This window comes from Chiloscyllium plagiosum, chromosome 43 (genome assembly GCF_004010195.1).
Source record: "Chiloscyllium plagiosum isolate BGI_BamShark_2017 chromosome 43, ASM401019v2, whole genome shotgun sequence".
Taxonomy (NCBI): Eukaryota; Metazoa; Chordata; class Chondrichthyes; order Orectolobiformes; family Hemiscylliidae; genus Chiloscyllium; species Chiloscyllium plagiosum.
The window spans coordinates 16,330,402-16,352,901 of NC_057752.1; the positions used below are offsets into that span (position 1 = coordinate 16,330,402).

At 51.9% G+C, this 22,500-nt stretch overlaps 2 protein-coding genes across 2 annotated transcripts; one reads left to right on the forward strand and one right to left on the reverse strand.

The window, feature by feature from the left end:
• Positions 1-2,143: 2,143 nt before the first annotated feature.
• LOC122543413 lies at positions 2,144-3,539 on the reverse strand. Its single transcript, XM_043682124.1, has one exon. It carries the CDS (start codon positions 3,327-3,329, stop codon positions 2,547-2,549), a length of 783 nt encoding a protein of 260 aa, XP_043538059.1. The 5' UTR covers positions 3,330-3,539; the 3' UTR covers positions 2,144-2,546.
• A 9,570-nt stretch (positions 3,540-13,109) lies between these two features.
• LOC122543415 (stress-associated endoplasmic reticulum protein 2) lies at positions 13,110-18,754 on the forward strand. Its single transcript, XM_043682128.1, has 3 exons — positions 13,110-13,268; positions 14,439-14,514; positions 17,408-18,754. The coding sequence occupies exons 1-3, from the start codon at positions 13,185-13,187 to the stop codon at positions 17,446-17,448; spliced, it is 201 nt and encodes a 66-aa protein (XP_043538063.1). The 5' UTR covers positions 13,110-13,184; the 3' UTR covers positions 17,449-18,754.
• Positions 18,755-22,500: the final 3,746 nt, after the last annotated feature.

Below are 22,500 nucleotides of genomic sequence, written 5' to 3' on the forward strand. Positions count from 1 at the left end.
CCACTTCATTAAGTATTTCACGAGGTGTAAAGCTCGTTAAGAGCTTCTGAGGATGTGACAAGTGATATAGAAATGCAGTCAGCACTGCAGAATATTGACAGAATCGAAGAGGAGTTCTGAAACTGGTTTGATTCTCGCAGCCATTCAGTTTAATCACATCCTGCCCTCTGTCAGGGTGAAGCCGATCTCTTTATGATTTCAGTCAATCCTCTCCCCAGGGCATGGTCCCAGTGGCTGTAGGCAGGGAACGTGGTGCATGTTCAGAACATCATGCTCTCGGTACATGCTCTCCCTGCATCTGTCCTGTCTGACCCTGTTAGAGCTTTAGAAGTCTCTGTGAGATTCCCCGTCTTGTCTGAGCTCCAATGGGAACAATCCTAACCTGGTCAATCTCTCCTCATCCGTCAATCCCACCGTCCCCGGGATCAGCCTGGGAAAACCTTCCCTGCACTCCCTCGAGAGTAACAACATCCTTCCTCGGAAAAGGAGACCAGGCTGCACACAGTATTCCAGGGGTGGTCTCCACTGTATCACTGCACCAACACATCCCTGCTCCGGGACTCGAATACCAGGTGGCAAACTGGACAAAGGTCCAACGGGAGGAGGGTCCGGCCTGAAACCTTTCCAACACCACACTTCATCAACAATGGTCCCTCCAGCATCTACAGTCACCACTGCCTCCGCGTTGGACACAAATCACATGATTGTCTCACCCTGGAAAGTACACGCAGTGGATTTGAAGACACCAGCTTTCCTGCGGTTTGAGCGTAAGTTGGAATAGTTTCAGGATTCTGGTGAAGGGGTGGACTTGCTGCTTACCAAGGGGTCAGTCAGCCGGATTGGGGAATGGGTACAGTGTTATATGGTGGACCTGCCACATCCACTGCACTGGTCTCCACCCATGGACAACGTAACAAAGGGACAAACATGGCGCCGCCTCACCATGTGACTGCTTCTTTCTGAACCTGGGGGTGCTGGTGTCAGGTTGATTGTCCAAGTTAATTGTTTAAAGATATTGCTCTCAGCTGAAGATGAAGACAATCACCACCTTTGTTTCGGAAGAAAGCCAATCAATTGTGGAATGCCTTCTGCAGGTCTCAGGATAAGTCTGGAATGCATCCTATTATCCATCTGAGACAATGATGCTCCTTCTGAATTGACAGCACAAGCCATCTGACCTGTGGAAGCCATCTTTGCAATACTCTGATCATTTACAAAAAGAAAAGCCAATTTGAAAGATTCCATGTTGACTGAAGTTCATTTCTTGAAATTGAGGAATCTGATATGTCATTAATCGGTACAGGAGCTCCCGGGTGTAAGTTACTAACTCCTCAGAGTCACTCACCAGCTTACTGCCCTCAATGGGCATTCCACAGGCAAACAAGACAACTGCATTCACAACCTTAAACAGGAATACATGTTCACAATTCAGAACTGAAACTGGAGTCCCTCTTATATCTGCAGGCAAACTCTTCATGCCCTATACACAACCTATTTCTCGTGATATCCCTTTCTCCCTCACTGTTAGGTCTGCCTGACCGCTCTCTCACTCTCTGTTGTCTTTCATTCTCTGTCAGCTCTTCATCATTAACAACTGTGTTAGCTCTCACTCTGTTAGCTCTCCCTCTCTCTGTCTGCTCTCTCTTTCTCTGTCAGCTCAATCTCTCTCTTTCTCTCTCTGTTATCTTTCATTCTCTGTCAGCTCATTGTCATTAACAACTGTGTTAGCTCTCTCTCTTTGTTAACAATCCCACAACACCAGGTTATGGCCTAACAGATTACAGTGTCATGCTGCAGTCTTGGTTTGTTCAATATATCATTTCAGTTGCATGACAGTGTTGCTATAAATGCTGTGTCCTCTGATCCTGCTTCACATCTACCTGATGAAGGAGCAGTGCTCCGAGAGCTAGTGCTTCCAAATGAACCTGTTGGGACTATAACCTGGTGTTGTGTGATTTTTACTTAGTCCGTCCTAGTCCAACACCGGCTCCTCCACATCATCCCTCTGTTGGGTTTGTTTCTCGCTGTCTCTCTCTCTCTCTCTCTTTCTCTGCCTGCTCTCTCTCTGCCTCGCTCTCTCTCTCTCTCTCTCTCTGCCTCGCTCTCTCTCCCTCTCACACTCTCTCTCTCTCGCCCAGTCTCTCTCCCTCTCTGATTGTCTGTCTCTCTCTCTGTCTGTCTGTCTCTCTCTTTCACTGTCCCCCAAGATTCCAAGTCTAGCTGTTTCCTGGTGACTGTAATCTCTCAGTTATGGCACTGCCCTGTCAAATTCAGTCCTGGCTGAGGTAGCTGATCCACACCCCAGCATTGTAACATGATCAAGACAGGAGTAGGCCATTTGGCCCATCCAGACTGTTTTGCCATTCACCCGAATTCCACATTCCTGCCTTGTCCCAATATCCCCTAATTTCCAAAATATCCATCAACTTCTCTTGAACACAGTCAACACTGAGCCTCCAGCACCCACTGGGAGAGATAATTCCACAGGGATTCCCTGCCCTGAGTGAAACCTTGGTGGGAAGTACCCTGTTGCGTTACCCTTACCTTTAGCTCAGGGGCAAGGACACAGTCTCACCTGTATCACTGGAGGTCAGCAACTCACAAATCAGCCTCTTGGTGTTCAGGATGGAGGAAGGTCTGGATTTGATGTAGGCGCTGACACAGGCTGGTGCTCTGGTGTGTGGAATACGGAAAATCTCAGCCATAGAGTGTGCCAGCAGTGTTAGGCATTCAGAGATCTCTGTGTCGTCGCTCTGACAGTAAATCAGCCCCAGCACCGTGGGGGCAAAGAGCTGGCACCGCTGTCTCACATCTTTCAGGATCTCTCTGACCGTCGCCCTGCCCTCCTGCTGTTTCAGCCATTCCTCACGAAAGACGAAAAGGATGAGTTTGGCAGTGATGGATCGCGATCTTGCCGGGCAGATGGAGTAACCTGGAGCTGTAGACCCCTCGCGAGTGGCTCCCTCGCTGAGCTCCCTGTGGGAGCCCAGGCTCCTTTGGAACAGATCCTGAGCCAGCTCCCGGCACAGTCTCCCTCTCTCGCACTGGTTGCCACTGGTGTAGATGTCTCCCACCACCAGCACTGCCTCCCTGCCTCCCAGGTGGTGGATCAGATGCTGAAAGGTCTTCTCCATGTCCTCCTGGCATTGGCTGTCCATTGCTGTGGGGGCTGAAGCCTCTGGTAGCCACATCAGACTGGGAGCACAAGAGCTGCCTCTGGAAACGGAGCATTCAGTCAGGAGGTCAGCCTCGGAGATAGTCATAGCCCCGATGGAAAACAGATCAGATACGCGATGGAACAGGCCCATCTCATTCCCCTCCGCTGCCATTCACTTTGCTTGTTTGTTTATTCAGACTCCCAGTCTTCGATTGTTCAAACTGCCCATTGCTTTGGTGCTGTTCAGAAATTAATAGCTAATCCCTGATGTACTCGGTCTAATCTGTGTCCCCTGATTTCTGTTAATCATTCACCACCTCCAATCGTCCCCACATCACCCTTCGCTCTTTATGAATGTCTCCACACGATTTACTGCTCCCTGCAAATCAGGGCGGGTTAACCCAAGCAATTCCTCCAAATATCCCCCACCTCACACTCCCCAAACATGCTGCACCCCTCCCCCCAAACATCCCGCACCCCTCAGGGGCTGACTCTCACTGGGATACAGTTCCTGAAGGGGCTGACTCTCACTGGGATACAGTTCCTGAAGGGGCTGACTCTCACTGGGATACAGTTCCTGAAGGGGCTGACTCTCACTGGGATACAGTTCCTGAAGGGGCTGACTCTCACTGGGATACAGTTCCTGAAGGGGCTGACTCTCACTGGGATACAGTTCCTGAAGGGGCTGACTCTCACTGGGATACAGTTCCTGAAGGGGCTGACTCTCACTGGGATACAGTTCCTGAAGGGGCTGACTCTCACTGGGATACAGTTCCTGAAGGGGCTGACTCTCACTGGGATACAGTTCCTGAAGGTGCTGACTCTCACTGGGATACAGTTCCTGAAGGGGCTGACTCTCACTGGGATACAGTTCCTGAAGGGGCTGACTCTCACTGGGATACAGTTCCTGAAGGGGCTGACTCTCACTGGGATACAGTTCCTGAAGGGGCTGACTCTCACTGGGATACAGTTCCTGAAGGGGCTGACTCTCACTGGGATACAGTTCCTGAAGGGGCTGACTCTCACTGGGATACAGTTCCTGAAGGGGCTGACTCTCACTGGGATACAGTTCCTGAAGGGGCTGACTCTCACTGGGATACAGTTCCTGAAGGGGCTGACTCTCACTGGGATACAGTTCCTGAAGGGGCTGACTCTCACTGGGATACAGTTCCTGAAGGGGCTGACTCTCACTGGGATACAGTTCCTGAAGGGGCTGACTCTCACTGGGATACAGTTCCTGAAGGGGCTGACTCTCACTGGGATACAGTTCCTGAAGGGGCTGACTCTCACTGGGATACAGTTCCTGAAGGGGCTGACTCTCACTGGGATACAGTTCCTGAAGGGGCTGACTCTCACTGGGATACAGTTCCTGAAGGGGCTGACTCTCACTGGGATACAGTTCCTGAAGGGGCTGACTCTCACTGGGATACAGTTCCTGAAGGTGCTGACTCTCACTGGGATACAGTTCCTGAAGGGGCTGACTCTCACTGGGATACAGTTCCTGAAGGGGCTGACTCTCACTGGGATACAGTTCCTGAAGGGGCTGACTCTCACTGGGATACAGTTCCTGAAGGGGCTGACTCTCACTGGGATACAGTTCCTGAAGGGGCTGACTCTCACTGGGATACAGTTCCTGAAGGGGCTGACTCTCACTGGGATACAGTTCCTGAAGGGGCTGACTCTCACTGGGATACAGTTCCTGAAGGGGCTGACTCTCACTGGGATACAGTTCCTGAAGGGGCTGACTCTCACTGGGATACAGTTCCTGAAGGGGCTGACTCTCACTGGGATACAGTTCCTGAAGGGGCTGACTCTCACTGGGATACAGTTCCTGAAGGGGCTGACTCTCACTGGGATACAGTTCCTGAAGGGGCTGACTCTCACTGGGATACAGTTCCTGAAGGGGCTGACTCTCACTGGGATACAGTTCCTGAAGGGGCTGACTCTCACTGGGATACAGTTCCTGAAGGGGCTGACTCTCACTGGGATACAGTTCCTGAAGGGGCTGACTCTCACTGGGATACAGTTCCTGAAGGGGCTGACTCTCACTGGGATACAGTTCCTGAAGGTGCTGACTCTCACTGGGATACAGTTCCTGAAGGGGCTGACTCTCACTGGGATACAGTTCCTGAAGGGGCTGACTCTCACTGGGATACAGTTCCTGAAGGGGCTGACTCTCACTGGGATACAGTTCCTGAAGGGGCTGACTCTCACTGGGATACAGTTCCTGAAGGGGCTGACTCTCACTGGGATACAGTTCCTGAAGGGGCTGACTCTCACTGGGATACAGTTCCTGAAGGGGCTGACTCTCACTGGGATACAGTTCCTGAAGGGGCTGACTCTCACTGGGATACAGTTCCTGAAGGGGCTGACTCTCACTGGGATACAGTTCCTGAAGGGGCTGACTCTCACTGGGATACAGTTCCTGAAGGGGCTGACTCTCACTGGGATACAGTTCCTGAAGGGGCTGACTCTCACTGGGATACAGTTCCTGAAGGGGCTGACTCTCACTGGGATACAGTTCCTGAAGGGGCTGACTCTCACTGGGATACAGTTCCTGAAGGGGCTGACTCTCACTGGGATACAGTTCCTGAAGGGGCTGACTCTCACTGGGATACAGTTCCTGAAGGGGCTGACTCTCACTGGGATACAGTTCCTGAAGGGGCTGACTCTCACTGGGATACAGTTCCTGAAGGTGCTGACTCTCACTGGGATACAGTTCCTGAAGGGGCTGACTCTCACTGGGATACAGTTCCTGAAGGGGCTGACTCTCACTGGGATACAGTTCCTGAAGGGGCTGACTCTCACTGGGATACAGTTCCTGAAGGGGCTGACTCTCACTGGGATACAGTTCCTGAAGGGGCTGACTCTCACTGGGATACAGTTCCTGAAGGGGCTGACTCTCACTGGGATACAGTTCCTGAAGGGGCTGACTCTCACTGGGATACAGTTCCTGAAGGGGCTGACTCTCACTGGGATACAGTTCCTGAAGGGGCTGACTCTCACTGGGATACAGTTCCTGAAGGGGCTGACTCTCACTGGGATACAGTTCCTGAAGGGGCTGACTCTCACTGGGATACAGTTCCTGAAGGGGCTGACTCTCACTGGGATACAGTTCCTGAAGGGGCTGACTCTCACTGGGATACAGTTCCTGAAGGGGCTGACTCTCACTGGGATACAGTTCCTGAAGGGGCTGACTCTCACTGGGATACAGTTCCTGAAGGGGCTGACTCTCACTGGGATACAGTTCCTGAAGGGGCTGACTCTCACTGGGATACAGTTCCTGAAGGGGCTGACTCTCACTGGGATACAGTTCCTGAAGGTGCTGACTCTCACTGGGATACAGTTCCTGAAGGGGCTGACTCTCACTGGGATACAGTTCCTGAAGGGGCTGACTCTCACTGGGATACAGTTCCTGAAGGGGCTGACTCTCACTGGGATACAGTTCCTGAAGGGGCTGACTCTCACTGGGATACAGTTCCTGAAGGGGCTGACTCTCACTGGGATACAGTTCCTGAAGGGGCTGACTCTCACTGGGATACAGTTCCTGAAGGGGCTGACTCTCACTGGGATACAGTTCCTGAAGGGGCTGACTCTCACTGGGATACAGTTCCTGAAGGGGCTGACTCTCACTGGGATACAGTTCCTGAAGGGGCTGACTCTCACTGGGATACAGTTCCTGAAGGGGCTGACTCTCACTGGGATACAGTTCCTGAAGGGGCTGACTCTCACTGGGATACAGTTCCTGAAGGGGCTGACTCTCACTGGGATACAGTTCCTGAAGGGGCTGACTCTCACTGGGATACAGTTCCTGAAGGGGCTGACTCTCACTGGGATACAGTTCCTGAAGGGGCTGACTCTCACTGGGATACAGTTCCTGAAGGGGCTGACTCTCACTGGGATACAGTTCCTGAAGGGGCTGACTCTCACTGGGATACAGTTCCTGAAGGTGCTGACTCTCACTGGGATACAGTTCCTGAAGGGGCTGACTCTCACTGGGATACAGTTCCTGAAGGGGCTGACTCTCACTGGGATACAGTTCCTGAAGGGGCTGACTCTCACTGGGATACAGTTCCTGAAGGGGCTGACTCTCACTGGGATACAGTTCCTGAAGGGGCTGACTCTCACTGGGATACAGTTCCTGAAGGGGCTGACTCTCACTGGGATACAGTTCCTGAAGGGGCTGACTCTCACTGGGATACAGTTCCTGAAGGGGCTGACTCTCACTGGGATACAGTTCCTGAAGGGGCTGACTCTCACTGGGATACAGTTCCTGAAGGGGCTGACTCTCACTGGGATACAGTTCCTGAAGGGGCTGACTCTCACTGGGATACAGTTCCTGAAGGGGCTGACTCTCACTGGGATACAGTTCCTGAAGGGGCTGACTCTCACTGGGATACAGTTCCTGAAGGGGCTGACTCTCACTGGGATACAGTTCCTGAAGGGGCTGACTCTCACTGGGATACAGTTCCTGAAGGGGCTGACTCTCACTGGGATACAGTTCCTGAAGGGGCTGACTCTCACTGGGATACAGTTCCTGAAGGGGCTGACTCTCACTGGGATACAGTTCCTGAAGGTGCTGACTCTCACTGGGATACAGTTCCTGAAGGGGCTGACTCTCACTGGGATACAGTTCCTGAAGGGGCTGACTCTCACTGGGATACAGTTCCTGAAGGGGCTGACTCTCACTGGGATACAGTTCCTGAAGGGGCTGACTCTCACTGGGATACAGTTCCTGAAGGGGCTGACTCTCACTGGGATACAGTTCCTGAAGGGGCTGACTCTCACTGGGATACAGTTCCTGAAGGGGCTGACTCTCACTGGGATACAGTTCCTGAAGGGGCTGACTCTCACTGGGATACAGTTCCTGAAGGGGCTGACTCTCACTGGGATACAGTTCCTGAAGGGGCTGACTCTCACTGGGATACAGTTCCTGAAGGGGCTGACTCTCACTGGGATACAGTTCCTGAAGGGGCTGACTCTCACTGGGATACAGTTCCTGAAGGGGCTGACTCTCACTGGGATACAGTTCCTGAAGGGGCTGACTCTCACTGGGATACAGTTCCTGAAGGGGCTGACTCTCACTGGGATACAGTTCCTGAAGGGGCTGACTCTCACTGGGATACAGTTCCTGAAGGGGCTGACTCTCACTGGGATACAGTTCCTGAAGGGGCTGACTCTCACTGGGATACAGTTCCTGAAGGTGCTGACTCTCACTGGGATACAGTTCCTGAAGGGGCTGACTCTCACTGGGATACAGTTCCTGAAGGGGCTGACTCTCACTGGGATACAGTTCCTGAAGGGGCTGACTCTCACTGGGATACAGTTCCTGAAGGGGCTGACTCTCACTGGGATACAGTTCCTGAAGGGGCTGACTCTCACTGGGATACAGTTCCTGAAGGGGCTGACTCTCACTGGGATACAGTTCCTGAAGGGGCTGACTCTCACTGGGATACAGTTCCTGAAGGGGCTGACTCTCACTGGGATACAGTTCCTGAAGGGGCTGACTCTCACTGGGATACAGTTCCTGAAGGGGCTGACTCTCACTGGGATACAGTTCCTGAAGGGGCTGACTCTCACTGGGATACAGTTCCTGAAGGGGCTGACTCTCACTGGGATACAGTTCCTGAAGGGGCTGACTCTCACTGGGATACAGTTCCTGAAGGGGCTGACTCTCACTGGGATACAGTTCCTGAAGGGGCTGACTCTCACTGGGATACAGTTCCTGAAGGGGCTGACTCTCACTGGGATACAGTTCCTGAAGGGGCTGACTCTCACTGGGATACAGTTCCTGAAGGGGCTGACTCTCACTGGGATACAGTTCCTGAAGGTGCTGACTCTCACTGGGATACAGTTCCTGAAGGGGCTGACTCTCACTGGGATACAGTTCCTGAAGGGGCTGACTCTCACTGGGATACAGTTCCTGAAGGGGCTGACTCTCACTGGGATACAGTTCCTGAAGGGGCTGACTCTCACTGGGATACAGTTCCTGAAGGGGCTGACTCTCACTGGGATACAGTTCCTGAAGGGGCTGACTCTCACTGGGATACAGTTCCTGAAGGGGCTGACTCTCACTGGGATACAGTTCCTGAAGGGGCTGACTCTCACTGGGATACAGTTCCTGAAGGGGCTGACTCTCACTGGGATACAGTTCCTGAAGGGGCTGACTCTCACTGGGATACAGTTCCTGAAGGGGCTGACTCTCACTGGGATACAGTTCCTGAAGGGGCTGACTCTCACTGGGATACAGTTCCTGAAGGGGCTGACTCTCACTGGGATACAGTTCCTGAAGGGGCTGACTCTCACTGGGATACAGTTCCTGAAGGGGCTGACTCTCACTGGGATACAGTTCCTGAAGGGGCTGACTCTCACTGGGATACAGTTCCTGAAGGGGCTGACTCTCACTGGGATACAGTTCCTGAAGGGGCTGACTCTCACTGGGATACAGTTCCTGAAGGTGCTGACTCTCACTGGGATACAGTTCCTGAAGGGGCTGACTCTCACTGGGATACAGTTCCTGAAGGGGCTGACTCTCACTGGGATACAGTTCCTGAAGGGGCTGACTCTCACTGGGATACAGTTCCTGAAGGGGCTGACTCTCACTGGGATACAGTTCCTGAAGGGGCTGACTCTCACTGGGATACAGTTCCTGAAGGGGCTGACTCTCACTGGGATACAGTTCCTGAAGGGGCTGACTCTCACTGGGATACAGTTCCTGAAGGGGCTGACTCTCACTGGGATACAGTTCCTGAAGGGGCTGACTCTCACTGGGATACAGTTCCTGAAGGGGCTGACTCTCACTGGGATACAGTTCCTGAAGGGGCTGACTCTCACTGGGATACAGTTCCTGAAGGGGCTGACTCTCACTGGGATACAGTTCCTGAAGGGGCTGACTCTCACTGGGATACAGTTCCTGAAGGGGCTGACTCTCACTGGGATACAGTTCCTGAAGGGGCTGACTCTCACTGGGATACAGTTCCTGAAGGGGCTGACTCTCACTGGGATACAGTTCCTGAAGGGGCTGACTCTCACTGGGATACAGTTCCTGAAGGGGCTGACTCTCACTGGGATACAGTTCCTGAAGGTGCTGACTCTCACTGGGATACAGTTCCTGAAGGGGCTGACTCTCACTGGGATACAGTTCCTGAAGGGGCTGACTCTCACTGGGATACAGTTCCTGAAGGGGCTGACTCTCACTGGGATACAGTTCCTGAAGGGGCTGACTCTCACTGGGATACAGTTCCTGAAGGGGCTGACTCTCACTGGGATACAGTTCCTGAAGGGGCTGACTCTCACTGGGATACAGTTCCTGAAGGGGCTGACTCTCACTGGGATACAGTTCCTGAAGGGGCTGACTCTCACTGGGATACAGTTCCTGAAGGGGCTGACTCTCACTGGGATACAGTTCCTGAAGGGGCTGACTCTCACTGGGATACAGTTCCTGAAGGGGCTGACTCTCACTGGGATACAGTTCCTGAAGGGGCTGACTCTCACTGGGATACAGTTCCTGAAGGGGCTGACTCTCACTGGGATACAGTTCCTGAAGGGGCTGACTCTCACTGGGATACAGTTCCTGAAGGGGCTGACTCTCACTGGGATACAGTTCCTGAAGGGGCTGACTCTCACTGGGATACAGTTCCTGAAGGGGCTGACTCTCACTGGGATACAGTTCCTGAAGGGGCTGACTCTCACTGGGATACAGTTCCTGAAGGTGCTGACTCTCACTGGGATACAGTTCCTGAAGGGGCTGACTCTCACTGGGATACAGTTCCTGAAGGGGCTGACTCTCACTGGGATACAGTTCCTGAAGGGGCTGACTCTCACTGGGATACAGTTCCTGAAGGGGCTGACTCTCACTGGGATACAGTTCCTGAAGGGGCTGACTCTCACTGGGATACAGTTCCTGAAGGGGCTGACTCTCACTGGGATACAGTTCCTGAAGGGGCTGACTCTCACTGGGATACAGTTCCTGAAGGGGCTGACTCTCACTGGGATACAGTTCCTGAAGGGGCTGACTCTCACTGGGATACAGTTCCTGAAGGGGCTGACTCTCACTGGGATACAGTTCCTGAAGGGGCTGACTCTCACTGGGATACAGTTCCTGAAGGGGCTGACTCTCACTGGGATACAGTTCCTGAAGGGGCTGACTCTCACTGGGATACAGTTCCTGAAGGGGCTGACTCTCACTGGGATACAGTTCCTGAAGGGGCTGACTCTCACTGGGATACAGTTCCTGAAGGGGCTGACTCTCACTGGGATACAGTTCCTGAAGGGGCTGACTCTCACTGGGATACAGTTCCTGAAGGGGCTGACTCTCACTGGGATACAGTTCCTGAAGGGACTGACTCTCACTGGGATACAGTTCCTGAAGGGGCTGACTCTCACTGGGATACAGTTCCTGAAGGTGCTGACTCTCACTGGGATACAGTTCCTGAAGGGGCTGACTCTCACTGGGAGACAGTTCCTGAAGGGTCTGACTCTCACTGGGATACAGTTCCTGAAGGTGGTGACTCTCACTGGGATACAGTTCCTGAAGGGACTGACTCTCACTGGGATACAGTTCCTGAAGGTGCTGCCTCTCACTGGGATACAGTTCCTGAAGGGACTGACTCTCACTGGGATACAGTTCCTGAGGGACTGACTCTCACTGGGTTACAGTTCCTGAAGGGACTGACTCTCTCTGGGATACAGTTCCTGAAGGTGCTGTCTCTCACTAGGATACAGTTCCTGAAGGGACTGACTCTCTCTGGGGTACAGTTCCTGAAGGTGCTGTCTCTCTCTGGGATACAGTTCCTGAAGGTGCTGTCTCTCACTGGGATACAGTCCCAGAAGGGACTGACTCTCACTGGGACACAGTTCCTGAAGGTGCTGACTCTCACTGGGACACAGTCCCTGAAGGGGCTGACTCTCACTGGGATTCAGTCCCTGAAGGGGCTGTCTCTCACTGGAATGATACATTGGAGGACCTCTCAAAGTAGATGCTGGGAAGGCATCTGCACAATGCTGGTTGGCGGTCGGGAAGGAGGGGAGGGGGAAGCTCAAACTATGGAACACAGGTACAGTAGCTGGGGAGCACTGAGAAGGGAAGGAATTTATTCTGGAATAGAATAGAAATCCTACAGACTGTCCCTCCCCCACCCAAACCCGGTAACCCCACTTTCTACCAGATGGTTACAGGCTACCGTAACCCTGAGTTGTGGAGAGCTAGTATTTAAAGGGGGAAGCAGAAATACCAGGGAAATTGAGGTGATGAGAAGCTGACGTGAAAGAGAAGTTGAGGCTTGTGTCAGACTTAGATGTGATCGATGTTGTGCCGTGCTGTGGCTAAGGCACTGGCTGCATCATTAGAGGTGCTGTTCAGATCCCAGCACTGCCTGTTGTGCCAGGGGCCCAGTTGCCAGTTAAATTGAGGTAAGGGACTACTGACCAATTGTGGTGGTAGTGCCTCTACCTCTGGGCCAGGTTCTAGTCCCAGCTGCTCCAAACAAATGTCATAAAAGCGAGGAACAGGCCGATTCGTGTTGTTCAAGAATGATGGGCGCGGGCAGAATGGCCTCTTCTGGACACGTGGGCGGAGCCTTGAGACAAGCACAAGGGACCAATGGGGGCCAGCGGTGTGGCGCGCGGGAAGGCGGGCCCTGGTGTTGACGGACACACGCGCCGCCAATTGCAACAGTCGCCGCTGCGGGTGGGGTGGGGCGGCCTTTCTGATGGACGGCTCCTCCGCCAATGCGGGCGGCCCCTCGGGGAAGGCGGGACGTCCTGTCTCGTCACAGACGTCAGCTCGGCGCAGTAGGCGGGCGTTGGAGCTGATGGTTCGGGGTACGGGGGTGGGGTTCCACCAATCGGAAAGACATATGGGCGGGGCTACATTTGAATGGCGGGCGCAGGTCCAATCGGAACCCGGGCTTTCCGGGAGTGGGCGGTATCGATGGGGACGTTTCCGGTTCCTGTACCCGCCTCTCTCTCTCTCTCGCGCCTCAGGTCGTCGTTCGGTAGCTGTGAGGACTCAAGCCCAGAGGCGGAGATGGTGGCAAAGCAGCGGATTCGCATGGCCAACGAGAAGCACAGTAAAAACATCACCCAGCGGGGCAATGTGGCCCGGAGCACCGTGAGTCGCGGGTGATTTTGGCCGGGGTGACAGTGAGCGGGGCTGGACCCCCTCCGAGTGTGAATGTCCCCGTCGCCTCGACCGGAGAGACGGTTGTTTACGTGGCCACTGCGCGATGACGCCACCGCGCCGATTGACAGCCGCGCGCGCCAATGGGCGCCGGGCCCGTGTCCTCCCATTGGCGGCAGCTCGCGTCAGTCAACCGGGCGCCGCCTACCCCCTCTTGTCCACCGCCAATCAGGACCGGGCGGGCGCTGAGGGCGGGGCTTTGTCCAACTGCCACCTCAGCAACCAGCGGCAGTGCGGCGCCCCCACAGACCCGCACACCTTGGCTCGGTTATAAACGCCCCACCACCACCAGTCCCACAGTCCGGGTTTGGACAGGCCGTATTCTTCACCCCTGCACCCCCCCCCCTACAACATTGAACGTTGCCGTCCCAGTGGTTGTGAAGTAGTGGCATGTGGGATCTCCCTATGCCAAGTGTGGCTGCACCTCTGTGAGCATCTGATCCCACGTCGGGCACCCCAGAGGCAGTGAGGTAGAGTTCTAGTAAAGCTGTGTCTTTGTATGTTCTGTGTCAGGACTGTACTGGATGCCCCACCTCCACCTCCCCCATCCCCCTCCATATTCCTCTGCATTTCCTTTCCATCACAGAATATCACAGAATCCCCACCAATGCGGAAGCAGGCCATTCGACACATTTAGGTCTACACGGCAATTCCTGAAACCCCACATTTCCCTGGGTACTATGGGACAATTTCCCATGGCCAATCCAACCTAATATGCACATCCCTGGACACTATGGGACAATTTCCCATGGCTAGCCCATCCTAACCTGCACACCTTTGGACTGAGAGAGCAAACCCACGCAGACACTGGGTATGGACGTGCAAACTCCATACAGACAGTTACCTGAGGCTGGAATGAAATCCGGGTCCCTGGCGCTGTGAGGCAGCAGTGCTAACCACTGGGCCTCTATGTTCTTGATGTCAATGAGTTCCCGCAGAGCAGTGGACGTTTGCTGCTGGTGCACTGGAACATGTGGGTTGTGTTGGTTTGTGTGAATCAAGTGACCGCAGCGCTGTGACCCTGTGTGTGTCAGGGTGGACCTTGGTCAGGCGAGCAGGGCAGACCCTATTCACACTCACTCTCGCTGTCTTGCTTTCCAGAGACCCCTTCAAGAGGAGAGGGCTCCAGTAGCCCCCTGGTTGCTGGCATTGTTTGTATTTGTGGTCTGTGGATCAGGTGGGTCTTTCTTTTGCTCCCATTCAGTGTCTGTCAGAATTCATAGAATTATAGCAGAAGGAGATCATTCAGCCCTTCCTTGCCTATACTTCCTTAAATAGTGCCATATCCCTGTTCTTATGTAAATTCTTTCCCTTCTGTTACTCATCCAGATCTGTTTTAAACGTGCTATCAGCTAACGCTGACAATTTAATACCAATCACAACGAATGTATTTAAAATTCATTTGTAGGATGTCAGTGTTATTGGCCAGCAAACATTTTTACCCGTTCGTCGTCCCCCCCCCTTGCTGCTGCAGTCCATGTGCTGGAGGGTAGACCCACAATGTCCCTGAGGGAGGGAATCCCAGGATTCTGACCCAGCCACACTGAGGGAACGGGGATATATTTCCAAGTCGGGATGGTGAGGGGCTCGGAGGGGAACTTGCAGGGGGTGGGGTTCCGTGTATCTGCTGCCCCTTGTCCTTCTAGATGGAAGTGGCCGTGGGTTTGGAAGGTACTGTTAGAGAAATGTGGCACCAAGGAAATTAGGATGATTGGCCAAGACCTCACCAATGACCTGGGTGTCAGTCGTCAGCCCGATTGTTTGGGGCATTAGTGAGACAGTTTAAATTTAATCAGTAATCACCGGGACCTGGAGGAAACCATTAGCATCATGACTGTTGCATCATTTAATTACATCATGATGTGTGATCTAACAGCACGTCTGCGCACACTACATCACCCCCTTCCCTCGCGTCACCCCCCAACCTCCACATCAACTTTCTTTTATCCTGAATCACTCTGGATAACAAGACTCCATCAATCTCTGATTTTAAAGTTAATCATTGATGCAGCCTCGGTTGCTGATTGATGTGGAAGAGTTCCAAACTTCTAACACACCTGGTGTAAAAAAACAGCATGTGTAATGTCACTGCTGGAACACTCGGCTGTAATTGTAACGAGCTGTGTCCCCTCGTTCTCCAAAACCCGGCCTGCAGGACGTTGCCTCCATACATGTGCACAGCAAGAAACTCTGAAGCAAGCAGTGGATTGATATTTTTAGATTACACTGAGGGGGCTCAGAAAAGGTTGTACCAGAACCTCCTTCCCAAACACCTTTGTCATAAAGACAGACGCGTACACGCCATTCAGTCCATCATGTTAGCACCATTCGATAAAGAATCCCACATATCTTTTTTTTAAATCTTCCACCTCTCACCTTAAAATTACACCCCCTAGAATTGAAAGCCCCCACTTAGGGAAAGACTCTTGCTATTCACCTCATGATTTTATAAACCTATAAACCACGTCTCAACCTCCTCCACTCCAGTGAAAGAAGAGTCCCAGTCTATCCAGCTTTTCCCCATAACTCAAACCCTCCATTTCCGCAACATCCTGATCAACGTTTTCTGAGCCCCCTCCATGTAATCTTAGAGATTCATTCACCTTGGGCTGAGTTGAGTTGAGCTTGAATCGTGTGGGTTTATTTTCACTGGAGTTTGCAATGTGGCAACGTAATGTTCCCTCTGGCAACCACAGTAATAGTCTCGGGATAAGCAATTGGCCATCTTGACCAATGTGAGGAATAATCTCTTCACTCAGAGTTTTGAGTCTTTGGAGCTCCCGATCTTGACAAGTTATAGGGTGATGATCGTCTGGAAGATCAACTGCTGCCCACAGTGGGTACTGCAGATGCTGGAGATTAGAGTCAAGATTAGAGTGGTGCTGGAAAAGCACAGCAGGTCAGGCAGCATCCGAGAAGGAGGAAAATTGACATTTCGGGCAAAAGCCCTTTATTAGGAATGCTGCCCACGCTAACCAATTCCCTTTAAACATGCAGGAAAATGGGTTGTTAACCTGCTAAATTCCATGGAACACTATGAACTCAGTCCACCTGCACTAAACAGAGACAACTCATGCTTCCTTACTTAGTCATACAGCACGGAAACAGACTCTTTGGTCCAACCAGTCCATACCGAATGTAATCTCAGACTAAACTAGTCCCACCTGCCTGTTCCTGGCCCATATCCCTCCAAACCTTTCCTCTTCATATACTCATCCAAATATCTTTTAAACATTGTGACTGTACTCACATCCACCACTTCCTCAGGAAGTTAGATTACATTACATTACAGTGTGGAAACAGGCCCTTCGGCCCAACAAGTCCACACCGACCCACCAAAGCGTAACCCACCCCTACCCCTACATTTACCCCTTACCAAACACTACGGGCAATTTAGCATGGCCAATTCACCTGACCTGCACATCTTTGGACTGTGGGAGGAAACCGGAGCACCCGGAGGAAACCCACACAGACACGGGGAGAACGTGCAAACTCCACACAGTCAGTCGCCTGAGTCGGGAATTGAACCCGGGTCTCTGGTGCTGTGAGGCAGCAGTGCTAACCACTGTGCTACCGTGCCGCCCATATTCCACCTTCTATGTAAAGAAATTGCCTCTTATGTCTTTAAATCTCTCTCCTGTCTCCTTAAAAATGTGGCCCCAAATCTTGAAATCCCCCATCCTAGGGAAAAGACAGTGACCATGAACTCTATCTATACCCCTCGTTATTTTATAAACTTCTATCAGGTCACCTCTCAACCTTCTGCACTCCAGTGGAAAAAGTCCCAGCCTTTATTCATCATTCAAACCTTCTGACCACCCAAGTGCAGTGACTGGTTGTGGAAGATGGTGGTAGCTGACCTGTCAGGAGCTTATGACAGTGCAGGCCCCTACGGTGATAAGGCACACCATGCTGGCTTTTCGACTGTCTGCTGTCTGTGCATCGATGGGTCTGTCAGGAACGTGCACATTGTGGGTAATAGCTAGGTCAGAGATGAAAGTGGTTACCTTTCCATCTTCCTAACATGTCTGTTTTTCTCCCTCTCCTCCCCCCCCAACTTCATGTTGCAGCCATTTTCCAGATTATTCAGAGCATCAGGATGGGAGCATGAAGGACAGTCAGGCCAGCAGTAATGGTTTTCTCCTTCAGCCACGGTTATTTTGTTTCTTGGACTCCTGACCAACTCCTGACTACCCCCTCTCGGACTGCACTGTGATAACTTTCTCGTCTTACCAAGTTGCCGACACCGAAAAGCCTGCATCCTTAATCAGTATTTTGCAGCAATAATCAAGGCGGGTGCACCTCGTAGACGGCTTTATATATCGAAGTATGGAATATATAATATAAATTACAGAGAATCAAAGCATCATGAATTCCTCTGACTGCCTCACTGGCAAAACTGAACAGTGTTCCAGGTCTGCAACAGCACACATTCCAGCTTGTTCAAGGTCTGGTTCCACAGACCAGCTGCCCGTTTATGTAACTGCATGGCCTCCCTCACTAGCATTACCCCACATACCCGCCCAAAGGACCCTGAAATCGCAGCTAGTGTTTTGAACTTTGTCTTTTCCTTCGGTCTCAGCAGTCCTGCATTGCCCTTGGACTCTGGCCCTGGATTGCAACCCCTTCTCCAACCTGTTCGCTCCTCTGATCTTGTAGTTAATCAATCTGTTTTATACTTCTTTTTAAAAAGTCCATTTAATGAGATACACGGGACCAACATTGAAGCAATGAGACCTGTCTTTTTATATCAAACCTTCCAGTTATGATCAGGTGGTTTACACTGTCATAACACTTGATCTTTCCTTGTGGATCTCGAAGAAACAAGCCACTGTCTGCATGTAAACAGATGGGGACTCGTATAGATCAGAGGCTAGCACAGATACCATGGCCCATCAAGCCAGCCACTCGCTGTGCTTCCTCTTTCCTGGGGCAATCCTCGGCCCTTTCCAGAGGATAGTGTGCACTAATTCTTTATAAATTCACCATTTTACTGTCCAGCTAAGCAGCTTTCAGATGCCCCGGCAGTGGGGAGCTATGTAAATGTAGGTTAATTTTGTATTTTGTCCCCTTACCCAGCCCCGTTTTTTCCACTGCTTTGATCCTGAATCCGATGCGCGGTATCTGATTGGATACAAATCTCCAAGTGCATTGAACACATTCCAGTGAGCTTAGTGGTAGGCTCCAATCTCATCTTCCAGTTGGAATGAGCCTCATTCCAGCCACTTGGTGTGCCACAAGACCATGTTACTCCAATAGGCTGACAGGACATAATACACACTCGCTGATGTGGAAGGAACACTTTGTGTTCTTGTTGAGAGTGGTGTAAAGGGAGCTTTACTCTGTATCTAACCCTGTGCTGTCCCTGTCCTGGGAGTGTTTGATGGGGACAGTGTAGAGGGAGTGTTACTCTGTGTCAAACTCCGTGCTGTCCCTGTCCCTGGGAGTGTTTGATAGGGGACAATGTAGAGGGAGCTTTACTCTGTATCAAACCTCATGCTGTCCCTGTCCTGGGAGTGTTTGATGGGGAACAGTGTAGAGGGAGCTTTACTCTGTATCAAACCTCATGCTGTCCCTGTCCCTGGGAGTGTTTGATGGGGGAACAGTGTAGAGGAAGCTTTACTCTGTATCTAACCCCGTGCTGTCCCTGTCCTGGGAGTGTTTGATGGGGACAGTGTAGAGGGAGCTTTACTCTGTATCTAACCCCGTGCTGTCCCTGTCCCTGGGAGTGTTTGATGGGGAACAGTGTAGAGGGAGTGTTACCCTGTCTCTAACCCCGTGCTATCCCTGTCCCTGGGAGTGTTTGATGGGGGACAGTGTAGAGGGAGTGTTACCCTGTCTCTAGCCCCGTGCTGTCCCTGTCCCTGGGAGTGTTTGATGGGGGACAGTGTAGAGGGAGTGTTACCCTGTCTCTAACCCCGTGCTGTCCCTGTCCCTGGGGGGTGTGTGATGGGGGAGAGTGTAGAGGGAGTGTTACCCTGTCTCTAACCCCGTGCTGTCCCTGTCCCTGGGGGGTGTGTGATGGGGGAGAGTGTAGAGGGAGTGTTACCCTGTCTCTAACCCCGTGCCTATCTGTAGTTACTACGAGCTGTTGACCCAGTGATGTAATTGAGTGGAAATCTTTTCATTGGCAGCTCCCTGGAGTTGGAGTTTTCCAACTCGATTGCAGAACGTACCTCTGTGATACTGTGCCTCCCCAACCCCCCCAATCCATACCAATACCACTACCAAACCAGTGTGCTATCCTCTACTCTCCAGCCGTTGTCTCTCAGGTGAGGACTATGTGGGACGTTGATTTCACCTCTTCCCTCCACCCCCTTCCCTTTTGTGTCTGGTTGGTTTTGACCCCCTGCCCTTGGAGATTGAGGGGATGCCCAACACAATTAGTTTGGCCTGGAGTAGTGTGCAGGAAGTTCCTGAACCCCACTGACAGAGGCCCGTGTGTGTGACTCACTGCCATAGTCCATTACTGGTGCTCAGGGTCACCCTGAGGGGGGGAGGGGGCATGGCACTGTGGCTGTCCCAAACAGAAGCCTTAGCCATCATCATCTCTGGCCTTGTTGATCTTGATGTGTTTGATCATGTATTGCCAAGCGGGACAGTAGTCTGTTCTGTCGATTCCCCAAGATTACCATCTGTGGACCAATGATGTCCGGGTGGCTGCTGTATGAGCCATGTCTCCGAGCAAGGCTATTCCTGAAATTGTCCCCTCATCGCGCAGCAAATGTGGAAACCTGTATTGTGCTGTAAGGGTCCTCGCATTTACCATGTGGAGTGGGATAAATCTGCACCTCCCCACTGTCACAGTAGGAGACCAGCAAAGCTGCTTTTTTTCTGTATCTTTGTTGGTTGGGTGGGGTGGGGAAGAGGCTGGGACCAGCTCTGAGCATGCTGAGAGTCACGGGGGGAAGAGATGGGATTGTGGGTATAAAGCTGCCCCTCGCACAAAGACCATTGTCTCACTCTTTCTTCACTTGGAATATCCACCCACCCACCAAAATAAAACTACAACCCTACTTCGCTGGTTACAGGATGGGTGACTAATTGGTTTTCGTTTTAAATCGTTGAATTTGAGCTCTTGTACCTGAGAAATTGAACTTTTGATCACCATTTTTGGAACTCCTGTAAAGTCTTCAAACAGCAATAAAAGTGTACCTCTCCTTATAAACTGTCTGAGTTTTCTGCTTCAGGAGCTCTCCTGCTGGGATTGTGCACCCTCCCCCCAGGTTTGTCGATTTGGGTGCTCAGGGTTTCTGCAACTGAGAGATGTACTGACAGCTGGAGTGTGACATATTTACATTGAGAAATACCATTATCACAGCATCACACGTGACTAACACCACTGAGAGACACCTCCCTGCACACCCCCTTGTATCTCTCAATCTACCAGCTTCCCTTACAACACCTCATTCACTAACACAATCCTGCATGAAGGGATTTGACCCACTGGCTCTTCAAATAATTTGGAAGAATTAGTGGCCAATAAGGAAATGATAATATTGAAAGGTTTACGCAAGAATCTGGGAATGGCTATCGAATCTGTCAGAGAATTGTTACTCTGCAGGAGGTGACCATCTGTTGTGCAGCTCACTGATTTCACCCATACCCTGCAAATTCCCAGGGCCCTGCCATTAATTGTGTGTAAGTGCTGTCCTTGCATGTTTTTCCAAAATATCTCTCATTTATTCAAATTAAACTCCACCTGACACTCTTAAACCAATGGTCCAATTGATCAAGATCTCTTTGTAATCCTCGATGACCTTCACTGTCCATTACACCATCAATTTTGGCATCATTTGCAAAATGATTAACCATGCCTCCGTAATAACCTTCTGAAGCTGGGGGCATTTTCTTCTCTGTTTACTCTGTCCAGACTCCTCGTGACTGTGAAACATTCCATCATATCTCCCTTCTACCTTTCCCAAGACAAACTGCTCCAACTTTGCCAATCTATATCCGTGATTAAAATTCCCCAACCTTTAAACCACTGGGATAAATCTTTATTTTAGTCACACGTACCTAGGTACAATGAAAAGTTTTGTGTGCAGTACAGGCTGATCATACTGTCCAAAGTGCATTGAGGTAATAAAGCAGAGCTGAAAATGTGTTGCTGGAAACGCGCAGCAGGTCAGGCAGTATCCAAGGAGCAGGAGAATCGACGTTTCGGTTTTGCCCGAAACGTCGATTCTCCTGCTCCTTGGATGCTGCCTGACCTGCTGCGCTTTTCCAGCAACACATTTTCAGCATCTGCAGTCCTCACTTTCTCCTGGAAGGTAATAAAGCAGAGCAAGATATACAATATTACGGATGCAGAGAAGGTGCAAAGAGAGCGAGTTAAATTGGAGGTTTGAGCAGTCCACAATGCAGCACCCAAACTTTAACACAGTACTCTAGCTCAGGTCTGTCTCGTGTGTGGGGGAACATTCAACAGAACCTTTCTCCTCTGCCCCTACAAATAAACACGAGAACACTGTGTGGTTCATTAACTACCCTCCCAACCAATTATGCACAAAGGCACTCTGACCCCACAATCCCTTCAGAGTATTTTATGTTTTCCCATCTTTCTTTCTTGCAAAATGCGTCACTTCACATTTAATGTCACCAACAGACCCTACGATGTACAAGCAGAAAGAGACTTTAAATCCTCAATTCCACTTTAGATGACCTACAGTGGGATGCCCTTCAGAGGGTCAGTGTAACGCTGGATGGGCCAAATGGCCTCTGTCTGCAGCAGGGGAGACTTATCAGAATGTAGGAGTTGACATTCCAAAACAGACTCTATGGGTCAATACCAACCATTGGCTGGAGGGGGCGCTGCAACGGGAGGACCGCAGTGAGCTCCCCCTGGCGGCGGGAGGACCGCGGTGAGCACCCTCTGGTGGCGGGAGGACCGCATTGAGCGCCCCCTGGCAACGGGAGAACCGCAGTGAGCTCCCCCTGGCGGCGGGAGGACCGCGGTGAGCACCCGACCGCAGTGAGCGCCCCCTGGCGGCGGGAGGACCGCAGTGAGCGCCCCCTGGCGGCGGGAGGACCGCGGTGAGCTCCCCCTGGCGGCGGGAGGACCGCAGTAAGCGCCCCCTGGCGGCGGGAGGACCGCAGTGAGCTCCCCCCTGGCGGCGGGAGGACCGCAGTGAGCTCCCCCTGGCGGCGGGAGGACCGCAGT